At 40.4% G+C, this 12,639-nt stretch overlaps 1 protein-coding gene across 1 annotated transcript; it reads left to right on the top strand.

Moving 5' to 3' along the window:
- The first annotated feature begins 9,812 nt into the window (after positions 1-9,812).
- Positions 9,813-11,574, top strand: psmg3 (proteasome (prosome, macropain) assembly chaperone 3). The gene is made up of 3 exons (XM_061700944.1): positions 9,813-9,929; positions 10,452-10,680; positions 10,780-11,574. The coding sequence occupies exons 2-3, from the start codon at positions 10,462-10,464 to the stop codon at positions 10,930-10,932; spliced, it is 372 nt and encodes a 123-aa protein (XP_061556928.1). The 5' UTR covers positions 9,813-9,929; positions 10,452-10,461; the 3' UTR covers positions 10,933-11,574.
- Positions 11,575-12,639: the final 1,065 nt, after the last annotated feature.

Genomic DNA, 12,639 nt, shown 5'->3' with positions numbered 1-12,639 from the left:
TGCCATTAAGCCGTTCCAGCCTCCCCAAAAAAAAAAAAAAAAAAAAAAATTTAAAACATGTTTGCAATGTGTTTTTAATGAGGAAAGTAGCACTCTATAGTTTTGTACTTTAGAACAACATATAGCTGCTATTGCTTAAAGCGTTGTAACAATGCCACATAGATGCAAGTCATTAGCCCATCTTTGGCGTTTCACATGGTTTGTTAGCGTTAAGAGAAGCAGATTGAAGGCAAAGCTATGTGGTTATCTGAAATACTCAACGTGTACTTCTCTTTGTTTTATTTTTAGTTTAACAGTAGGGAGTAAACTTGAACTGGGAGTTGCATTAAAGATCTTGAAGCCTAATTTTTTTTTGAAGAATTGTTCACGATTTGCCAAACTGCTGCTTATTGTGAAGTGAGTTCACTGCCACCATGCGACATTCGTATCTCAAATGTTTTGCTCGCGCTTCAAAGGCCAATGGCGACTCGTATCCCGAAGAGAAAACAAATCGTTCATCGGGTGAGCACTGGACCGTTTACAATAAATGGCAACGACACACACAAGTAAAATAGCTTTCAAATCCATGTGACGTTTACACGGAGACAATGCCCCCGCCCCCGATAGCGGTAGTACAACGATAAAGTTTACGATGAGAGAATCATGTACAATTTGCTGTTACACTTTTTGCTAAAGAGATACATTTGTAATTAAGAGGTTTCCTGCTCCCATGGCAGACGGGCCTCCTCGCCTGAAAAATGGAATAAAATCTCTGCAGGGCAAATTAAAAGCAGCCGTTCTCACAGAGGCCCACCCTCCTGTTTTATTCATGGATTGTTTAGAGCTTCTTGTCGGTTGCATTAAGCGCATCCCTCGGCCCGCGTGGAGTATTCACATGTGACTCGCCTCTTAGCGTTAATGCACAGGCGAGCTCACCGAAGAGCGCACGCCATGTTTGCCTTGATCCGACATGAAACGCCTCCCTTTTTCCCCACCGCCTCACCGTGACACCTTTTACAAGCAGCACTGTGGTGTTTTATGTATTACATTACCTGGGTAGATCAGCTATTTTGTCTGTTTGTTTATTTGTTAGTTTGGGACATGGTAAGTGAATTCAACACGGCGAATTATCCCTCGCCGGTGTCGGGAATACAGTGAGTTTCACTGTGACCCACATTTTAAAGCTCCTTTTTCACCCCTTCTTTCTTGTTGAGGATTTGGAAATCTCTCACCTATTGACGGAGTCATTTAGCATGCAGGCAACTTCACACGACTCAGATGGAGCCGCTGCTGCGGATTTGCCGGGTGTTAAGCAAATTGATGCTCACGGTGCTCTGATTGCACCAGACCGACGCGAATATTAACAGATGGCTTTAACGATAACCCGGCGTTTGGGTACCACAAGAAAATACAGGAGGGTATGCCCTGTAGCGGGACAGTTGACCATTAACACAAACAGATAAGTAAGGTCACTTAAAATGTTGTTGGTGAGAAATGGCGCACCTAACAGCGATGCTAAAGTGCAAAGCTCAAGTAAAAAGTTTTATTTCGGCGAAAACCTCACTGTACAGTGTGGTTTCTTTTGTGTTTATCACGCTTCTCCAACAATGTATACGTTTACTACCCTGCTACTGCATCTGTGGTAGATTCACTCCTTACCCATCCATTTTCAATACTGCTTATCAATATTAGGGTCATGGGCGAGCCGGAGCCTATTTGGGGCAAGAGGCAAGGTACAACATGGATTGGTTGCAGGCCAACTGTAGGACACGTACTGTAGATACACGAACACTCACATTCATGCCTAAGAGTAATTGAGATGAATGTTTTCTGAATGCGGGAGGAAACCAGAGTCACTGAGAACATGTTCCCCACGGGAAGGCCAGAGCGACCCCAAATCTCAGAACTGTGAAGCAGATGCGCTAACCACAAGTTCAACGTGGCGCCAATTTATTACTCAAAAATGTCCAATTCTAATCCCGTACAAGAAGACATCAAAAGAGGAGTTTTTGCACATTCACGTGAATCGGGTCATGCTCAAAATAATCTTGTTTTACTTGAAGGACACATACTGTATTGTGCTTCTTTTCCACAATTTCAAACGATTCTCAGGTGTTTTAACAACAATTCTATGACCTTTGTCAAAATACCCCGGAAATGAAGCATTAGCGCACACTTTCCGATTTACTGATGAAAATTCAGAAACGCTTGCTCACAGACACATTTCGGGAAATGCGTACTGTACTTTACTTGCGTAATTTCACAACTGATGGATGGGCAGGCACTCTAGAGACGTCAATGTTTGTAGACACGCCATTTTCAAAAATCTATTTTACATAATTTCCCCTTTACTAATTGCAAATAATGATAATTAATCATCATCAAAAAAAAAAATGTTATGGGTTGTAATATATTGCTGACATTTCATGTGATTAATTATCAATAAAAAAAAAAGCCACATACATTTGGAAGAGGTGAGTGTAAAGGAGGTCATTTGATCCACAAACCAATCATCACGTGGCCCGTCAAAGTTGACACAGTGACAGCATCAAACAGTGAAAAATGATACTTGTGTACGTTACTTTTTGTCCCGGTGGAAAGAAACACCGCTCTTGTATTGGATGGGAACGCTCACTTGTACGTGTGTGTGTGTGTGTGTGTGTGTGTGTGTGTGTGTGTAGCTGGAGGTCAAGGTGCTGATGGAGGAGTTGGTGAGCACGTTCTGCGAGATGGCCTTGACAGAATTGTAACGATATTTAAAGAACAACAACGCTGATTGGGTAAGGGGGACACGGGCGAGGCGGGCCATTTATCGAGCTCGGTGACATTGGCGGCGTCAATGTTGGGCTTGAGAGAGTACAAGTATCAGTAGAATGAACAGTGGATGGGGACGATGGAGGGGGTCAGAACAACGGGACACAGCAGACGTCGAATCACAGAGGAATGCGAGGTTCACACGTATAGTGCTTCCTCATATAGTGACACTAAAATATGTCAGGCTAAAAAGCATTTGGGGGTCCCCAAAATCCCAAAACGCACCGATTGTGCAAGTGCTTGTATCCTAATGAAAATGTATTTAGTGGTCATTTAAGTTTTCCCCAATACAGAACGACTCAATACGGTACAACTTCCCGCCAGTCAATCACGAGCCCCTGAAAAGTTAGAAAGATCAGCCCCCGACACCAAATTCATTGAGTGCACTTGTCTATCATAGCAGGATGCATGAAAAAAGTCTCAAGGACCCATGGATGGAATTGAACAGGAGGTCGGCCATTTTGGTGGTATCGAAGACTGATGGTCATTTCTATCATTGTTTTCACACATAAATAATGATGTTTCATTGAAATAATATGAATATCATTTGTAGTCTGAAGAATACAGGGGAATCGCTGAAGCCCCCCCCCAAAAGATTATTTGGTCGTACGTGTTTATGGCGAAGTTTTATTGTCTTAGCCCACCTAAAACCCATGTTCAGCTGCCCTCAAATGAAAATTGGTTTCCCAAAAATGAAAACCTAACGACGCCCGTGACTTGGGACATACAGTTGCGTAATATTCCAAACAATGCTCCTTTAAATTTTCAGTTTTCATATGAAATGATGATGGAAAGCAGTAACTTCGGGTCATTGTGTGTGAAAGAAGTGGGGAAATAACCTTGCTTTACTGAAGTCCGGTGTGAAAACCAATCAGACGCCACAAAAACCCAATTGACCCGATGTGCGCAGGTCGCCGTTTCCCCCAAAGGAAAGACTCTTGGAGGGAGTGACGACGCGCTCATCTACTCCACGTAGTTGCGACCGTGCTCATCGAGACAATCTTAAAAAGAAACTGTCATTATATTTTTGAATGACCCGTATCCCCTCAATCATGCAAAAGCAAATGTCTTCCTTTTTGCAAGTGCTTAATGAAAGGTGTGCAATCATTTGCATGCCAATATCCTTCCCCCCTGGACCTGGACTCCTTGAGTGTGCTTCCGGTATGAATGAAATTTTAAAGAGTGAGGTGAATATCTTCCATGAACTTGCTTGGAGACATTTTGGGATGCCATTTGAGTCGCTTTCCCGCGGCATCGAGGAAATACAACTGTGAAAATATAATGGATGTACTCTTTATACTGCCTCCTTTCTTTTCTTTCCCCCAATAATAAAAGAAACACTTTTTTTGGCCTGATAAGTGCAAGATCTGTTTAGATATATATTCAATAATGCAATTGGCAATTATAGTTGCGAGTCTTGGGCTGCCAAAATTCAACATTAATTGTTTGGGATATTTCATTTCTCAATCAAAAGGCAGCGAATGGCTCCTGGCCGCTCGCAACATAATGAGGTTCCGCATCACGGCGCGGGCGGATAATCAGGGTTGCAAATGAACAAAGTTATTGGAATTAATCAGGTGGAGCATTTTCCTTAAGAAGTGAAACAACAGCAGCAAAGGGCAGCTGCCACTGTAATTCACGCACGTGCCCGAAAAGCATCTCAGTCCGATTACGCCTAATGAACTCATCAAGCAAGTCGGCGCCACAATTTCGACAGTGACACTCGTTCACTTCTGCTGACATCCGTGACACTCACTCCATCTCGTATGAGCTATTCTATTCGTCACAGTTGGCCCGGGCTGCCTCTCAGCCTGCATGGCAAACGCATATGGACGTATTAAAGGTGACACAGCATGGAAATTGACTTTTTAATGGCTTATATGCAAATAGTTTGGTCCGTGGAGTGCATTCCCACCCTCCAAGTAATTGTAAGCAAGTAAGTAACGCTTTTATTGTTTGCCTATTTCTGAAAATGTGTCTGTGAGCGAACAGGCTCATTTACATAATAATGCCCGCCCCACGCAGAGTTTCTCTGCACATGACTTGATCATCTAGGCTGGGTGAAGATCAGCGGCCACTTTCAACTGACGGCTGGAATCTGACAACTGGACTACGCTGTTTGAAACACTCATTTCCAATAGTTTTTCCCCTACCTTTTTGAGCCAAGGCACATATTTTATATTTAAACAAATGTCAAGAAACACTACTAAACAAATAGCCCCCCTAAAATAGTGCTAGCGACGCCACTGGTTACACATACATGTCAATTGTTCTGTAATTCTAGATCTTAGAGGTATTTTGATGAAAGAAACCGAGGAACTGTTATAAATTATGGAAAAAACATAGTGTGTGTGTGTGTGTTTTTTTTAAACTAAAGAATTAAGGTTTTGCTGATGATTCATTGCTACACAGACAGGATGGAGAAATAAAAATGTCTGCTTACTGTGCAATTTGTGAGGCATTTGATGTAACTACCCAACAGATGAACATCTATTCTTTCTCTCTCTCTCACGCACACACACACACACACACACACACACACGCGCGCGCACACACTCAAATTTGAGCAAAGTATACAGTACATCCGCAGTTGACCTGAATACTGGGGAGTCTCAAGGGGCTTATCAGTGGCGCAACACCTTGCACCCAAAATGATGACTGCTGGCTTGTGACGGAAATATGAGGTGTACAACGCCCTCCTCCACTCGTGTTTAACAAGCATTCATTATCTACGCCGATGTCATAAGTTGTGTAAGCTTGTGTGTAGTAACTTGGTGTCATGAATGATGTAAAGCACCTCTTAGTTTTTGTTTTGTGGTGTTTCAAATGGTGAAATATAGCATTAGTTGTTTTTTTTTCCCCAGCACATTTCAGTACAGTCTTCCAAAAGCCATAATAAAGGTCCTTTTAAAAATGTGATTATCAAGCAAATCTCTACTAAGTAAATGAACATTTTCTGTGTTCATGTTATGAGGCGTTTTCTTACATTTCCTCTTGACGGTTTTATTTCGTCAAATGCGAGCGATGAAATGCATCCACGGACCACATTTGGACCACGGACCATATGTTTGCCATCCCTGCTGAAACCTAATCGAGCCTATTGTGACCAGATATGACAATAATTTGTAGAAAACTGACATTGTTTGGTTAAATGTGCTTTCATTTGAATGGTGTGCAAATAATGGTGTCCTATGCACTTTGAAATCACAGCAAAATATTGTGTTTTGTGGTCCAAAACTGCATTTTCAGTGCGGGACGTCTGCCATAATTTGCTGTGTGTTGGTGCGGGTCCAGTGGTGTTCATTCAGTCGTTCATTTTGTCCCGCTTATCCTGTTCAGGGTCACAGTGAGCTGGAGTCCATCCTAACTGACTTGTGGGCCAGAGGCGGAGTACGCGGACTCTGACGCTGACTAACCAGCATATAACGAAATGACCATTCACATTCCCACCAATGAACAATTTGAAAGGCTTGAATTAACATAACCTTAATTAACTTCACAAATGCAATCAGTATTTTAAATCTAGCAAGAAATGTGGAACAACTTGACTGAATTCCTCTATATCCAATAAATCGAAATAAATAGAGCTGAAAGGGCAAGACAAGATCGAGGGTGTTTATTTTTTTGTTTTTTGTTTTTTTTTAGGGAGGGGCGGGGGGGGGGGGTGACTTGTCAAAGCTTTCAGACAAATGCACTGAGCATGTTGGCCCTTTCGGATTCTCCTTGTCTTGTATTTTCAAAAACACTCGATGGAAAGTGGCCTCTGTGGTAAAAATCCCACGTGGCTGTAGTGCAATTTCCAAATGTCACAGCAAATGGTCCATCTGCAATACAGCACAGCACTCTAGTGGCCACCAAGGTAATAATAGAGTGTGTTTGTTGGAGTGTGCATGTTGTGTTAAGTGTTTCTTCTGGCCAAGCGTCCAATCAGGTGATTGGTAGGATTCTTTCCCAACAACCCATTTTCATCCGGGGTGACATTTTTGACACAGGCAATGTAAATGTGAGAGCCTTCCAAATTTGAGAGCCTTCCAAACGCACCGTCACGGTGTCAACTTTTACAAAAGTGAAGGTAAAAAATGTTTTCCGAATCAAGTGGCGATGGTGGTGGCTGTATGTGTGTTTGAAAACATTCTCTCATGAAATCACAAAAGCTATGAGCTGCAAACTTAAAGTGGTAGTACAAGTGTGCAAAAAACACTTTACCAATCAGACATAACTGGATGAGCTCCGTTCGGGCGACGACGGAGGCCGCCGCCCCGCGGGTTTTTGGTAGCGGGCTCTCCGGCGAGCACAAACTTTATCGAGCCCAAGAAGAAGTCTTGTCTTTCTTTTTACTCACTTTATTTGGTTGTTAACACACAGAGAATGCCATCCATATTCCTACTTTCATATACACTGGAGTCTACGTTCTTCATCTTATTTTCTTCCTCCCTCTTCTTTATACTCCTTTTACATAGTGGCCCCTGGTGTTTAGACTGTGGTACCACATAACTGAAAAGCCTTGTGTTACAGACTAGAGCTAGGTAAGTGATACGTGTGGCAAGACTGTTAGAAAAACATGCAATTGGAATTTAAAATGTCCGTATTAAAAGGTTGCTACTCTGTTATATTTCAGTGAAACTTATGCCATGTTCAAGAAAATGTGTGTGTTTTCAGCAATATCTGGAGAAAATAAAACATATTTTCATTACAATTGCAAGATGTACTCGGTACTGTTTGTACTCGTAATTCACAGTCACATTTCCACTTATGAACGATTTGCAGTCGTCAAAGAACCTAACATGGCTCTGTTTGAATTGTGGAAGCAAGATGGAATACCTGGAGAAAACTCACAAGCACGACGGCAACAACATTCAAACTTCACAAGATCCGAACCCGGAACGTCAAACCTGTGCGGCTGACGTGCTAACCACTAGTCCAGCGCGCTGCCCAGTGTAAAAAATTCTTGTTTTGATAGCAAATGTCAGTGCGTCTACATTCTTCTCTTAACACCCCCATGTTGAGACCACTCATTCTCATGTTCAAACTCTTGAGTTTTGTGCAACATAGGCATATTATTTCTGGAGTACTATAATATCGTCTTTGCTAGATGTATGAATAAACATTTTTAATACAAATACTCAAGCCGCACTATCACTTCTGAACACCTTGTGCTTTAATGTTTCCATGCATTTACGCTGACATGTTGTTTATTGATATTCGGGTCGCCGTTTGTCAGCATCAAGACGACAACATGATCAGTTTTGTCCTACCAATTTCAAACGCGCTGCCGCCTACCCACAATGCATAGCAATTCTGCTGAGTCTGGTGCTCCGTTTGACATTGCCAATGTGTCACAGGGACGCTGCCTTTCCGACCAGCCTGATGCAGCACTTGTAGACTTCACTGGTGCTTCACATCCACCTAGAATGGAATAAAATAAAAAAATGAAAAGACTCATAAGCACTTTTGATGACTGTGAAATTTCCTCGGGCGCTCGTCTCGCATGAAGCTGCGTCTGCTTATCTGCGGCCTCGTTCTGTTCAAATGTCACGTTGGTTTAAAGCGGTTATTAGTGGGGCCCATTACAAAAGAAAACCAACAGATGAGAGAAGAAGTCATGCAGATCCTCCTTTCCCCCTGCTGTGAGGACCTTCAAATATCTATGCCAATAAAAATAAATGAGCTTAAAGCCTCTGGTTGTAGGTTGAAATGTTTTCATTTAAATTTAAAGACTCATATGACATCTAAAATTAGTTTGGCTCCAGTTCAAATCCAACTTCCCTGTGATTTCCTGCCAGTGTCTTGTTCCACTTTATGGACTCAAGTTTACCAGTGTTAAGCAAGGTTGTACAAGTTTTACATTGAATTATCCTCACATTACCAGGGGAGCAAAACATGGGATTTTAATCTAAAGATGGCACTTTAATTACATAAATCTGGGTGAAACTGGAAGGATGTACTGTGTACTGTAATTAAGAATCAAGACGGGGGAAACGACGGCTGTCACTATCGAGTTTTTTTAGGATCGAATATTCTATCAATTATTCGATCAATAAATCGACGAATATATTTTGCATTAAAGTTTATTGCAAAATCTTTTTTTCCTATTTATTAACTGAGTATTGTTGTTTATTAAGTACCATATTGTTTCATGATTAACCAAACGAAATACACAACAGTTAAGCAATATTACACGAGAGCGAGTGGTGTTGTGCTCACCAACCTTTATGAAACTGGGAGCGACTTCTTTGGTTAATGCAAAGGGCTACTAGTTTGATGTACACTTCGGAGCCTGCTTCGGGTTCAACTACATGCCAATTACAGGTGATTCATACTACGGCTGCCAGTAACAATTATTTTCGCAATAGATTCAACTGAATTGTATTTTTTTCCCCATAACTTGATTATGATCCACTTACTGGTGTGGTCAGTAACATGTCAGAAATTGGGGGAAATGTTTATCATTGTTTTCTAAAGTAAAACCAGATGTTTTCAAATGCTTTTTGAAAATGATTATTATTTATTAAACAAAGATAATCTGAGAATATTCACATTTTAGAAAATGAGTATTTGGGCACTTTTAAGTTAAGCAATGTCTCTAAATGATTAATTGATTATCAAAATCATTGTCGATTAATTTGATAATTGACCAGTTGCCGATTAATCAAGTTTTGCACCTCTAAAGAACCAAACCATACCGAATACAATGAAAATTATTTAGTTAGTGAGTTAGTAGTAGTAGTAGTAGTAGTAGTAGTAGTAGTAGTAGTAGTATAAACTGTAGTAGTAGTATTTCAAATATACTGCAATTAAAAAGGCGGGTCTTGAAAAACATATCGACCAAACCATACAACTTTTGTACCAGGGTCATTTTTGGGTCATTTTTTAAATGTACTATCCTATTTTATTTTGTCGTTTGTTTTCTCTTTCTTATTATTGTTCTTCTTATTTTTTTATTATTCCATTCTTTGATTTATATGCAGGCGAAAGCAACCCGGAAGCACGGCGTCGTGACGTCATGACGCCATGACGCAGACGCCGTTTTGCAGCGGACTTTCAAATTGAAACCAAAACACGGCGCACGTTTGGCTAACTTTCGTGGAACAAAGTGCGTATCGGTGAAATTGAAGCGTCTCGGCGGCTAACCAAAGGTAAGGAAGAGTTTGAATCTTGATATCCAAAAGCTGTTCTTGTCATTTTTGTCTCTTTCGTCAGCTGAAGCCGCGCAGCAATTGTGTGGCTAATGTTAGCGTCTGGATCGCTAACGCCAAGCAAAAGTCAGTGTCGCGGGACAAAGTGTGGATTTGAAAAGCTTGTGTGGGGAATTCATCTGAAGACAAAACTACGAGAGAATTCCCAGCCAATTCTGTGGCCAAATAATGCACTTGTTTACCGCGCATTGGACAGAGAAGCTGCAAATTTGCAAACACTGTTTAGGTCGATTTTAAGGGGTTAGTTCACCTCGATCTGAATGCACATATCAATAAAAATTAGGAAGACTAAGATGAATTGCATAGTGTGATTGTCATTGTCCCTGAAATAAGAATTTAGATGATCTACAAAGGTCATCATTTTTGCGTGACGTTTACAGTACATATTCGAGCAAACTGTTTTGCCTTTAATTATTGATGAATAAAATATCCTTTCCTATGCTGTGGTGTTTGCCTCCTCAGGATCGACACAATGTCTACGGCTGAGTCCATCATCTCGTCGAGACAGACGCAGAAAGAAATCAACGGCATCGCCACGCAAGTTGTCTGCACAAAGTTCAGTAATTACATATTCATCGTCATAACGCAATACGGCAAGATCGGAACGTTGGTGTCCGTCACGCCCGAGTCCAGGTGTGATGACTTCAGCGCCCCGATATTCGCCACCAAAGTGCTGCTGGGAAGGGACGAGGTAGACGGGATGAATTTTGTTCTCTAAATGCGTGCATGGTATGTTAAGAAAAGTCAGATACGTGCTACTGTTTTGTCTTACATATGTGTTTGTTTTCAGCCCCTGACACACGTGTGTGGCAAAAACCTGGGAACGTTTGTCTCGCTAGAAGCCGGCAACAGGCCCGTCTTACTGGGACTGGCACTCAAGGACTCGTCCGTAGATGCAATCAAGCAAATGAAAGAACTCATCAAAAGTTGTCAAGTTTGGTAGGAAGACTGTAAAATGGACAGGAAGATGCCCCATAATCTCTTTTTTTTGTTGTTTTGTTTTTGTCTTTTTCTATAACCCCAATTCGAATGAAGTTGGGACATTGTGTTAAACATAAATAAAAACAGAATACAATGATTTGCAAATCATCTTCAATCTATATTTAATTGAATACACTACAAAGACAAGATATTTAATGTTCAAACTGATAAACTTGATTGTTTTTAGCAAATAATCATGAACTTAGAATTTTGTTGCTGCAACACATTCCGAATAAGCTGGGACAGGTGGCAAAAAACACTGAGAAAGTTGAGGAATGCTCATCAAACACCTGTTTGGAACAGTTTGAACATTACATATCTTGTCTTTGTAGTGTATTCAATTAAATAGAGGTTGAACATGATTTGCAAATAATTGTATTCTGTTTTTATTTATGTTTAACATAATGTCCCAACTTCATTGGAATTGGGGTTGTAGTTGAGTTGAATGTTTTTGGTAGCAAGCTAATAGATGTGTTATTGTCACATTTTACCAGTTGGCAAAAACAATGCTCACTGGTTTTATCATTTGCCATGTTAACACGGCTCATCATGTTATTCCGTTGCAATGTAAATATCCTAACTCATCTCATTTTCAATAAAAGATTTGTCCATTTGTGGCGATGTCATCAATTTAGATAATATACCACATTTTCCACGTAACCAGTGAATGTACACTGACTGGCCCCAAAATTAGATACACCTTCGTAAGCTAGCAGTCCAACAACAGTTCTCAAATATTAATACAGAAAGGTGTTTCTAGTAGGTGTGACAGATGTTGCCTCTCTTGTAGCTAAATAAGGTAACCAAATTATTACAAACGGCTTACCTGTATGGTGTTGTTCCATACCAAACTACAAAAGCAAATTAAAGCTGCAAGCAGCGTTGAACAGGCCTTTGCACCACAATTTTCATCGGAAATCTTGAAACTGGACTGTTCTTGTTTGCCGAAGACATTGCACCACCAAAAGGTTTCTTCAGTTATCAATGTCAAAATTGACCAATTTCTTAATTTTCTAAATTCAGAACTGAAGAAGCCCTTTTGATTAAAAGTGAAATCTCTTCAACAAACAAGAACAGCCCAGTTGGCTTGATTGAAACTTACCATGACCAGGATGACAGAATCTACATGGAGACATTTGACATAATTTAAAAAAAAAATAAACGAAATCATTTTTTTACCCTGGAATTTGATTATTTTTGCCATAGTGACCCAAAATACACAAATAAAATTATTCATAAATGGATGAGTGAAACAGTCCCGGGAACTGTCTTTGTTACACCCACGTTTGCACAGGTTTCCACAGAAACGTGGATCTGGAAGGGTCATAGTAAATCTTGAAATAGTGAAAGCTTTAAAGCTTTTAAAAAAGAAGAATTATCATGTATATTAAATACTGAAAAGTACTAATAGTAGATGTTTTAATCCCAAAACGAGTGGTGTAAAACAGAAAAATGTGCTTTGTTTTATCTCTGAAACATTGATTAAGGATTAATCATCCATTTATAATTGTCAGTTAGGCTGTTAAAAAGAAAAAATATTTTGCTCTTAATTTGATATTGAGAATTATTATAGGATCTCCTTGGGCTTGGGTCAGTTTTGAACCAACGTCTGCAATGGAAAATTAACCGATCTGCAAGTGTACCTAGTGAAGTCTCCTAAGAATTCTGC

This window comes from Phycodurus eques, chromosome 16 (genome assembly GCF_024500275.1).
Source record: "Phycodurus eques isolate BA_2022a chromosome 16, UOR_Pequ_1.1, whole genome shotgun sequence".
Taxonomy (NCBI): Eukaryota; Metazoa; Chordata; class Actinopteri; order Syngnathiformes; family Syngnathidae; genus Phycodurus; species Phycodurus eques.
Note: the sequence above shows the minus strand (reverse complement) of the source record. Positions and strands in the feature narration are given on the sequence as shown.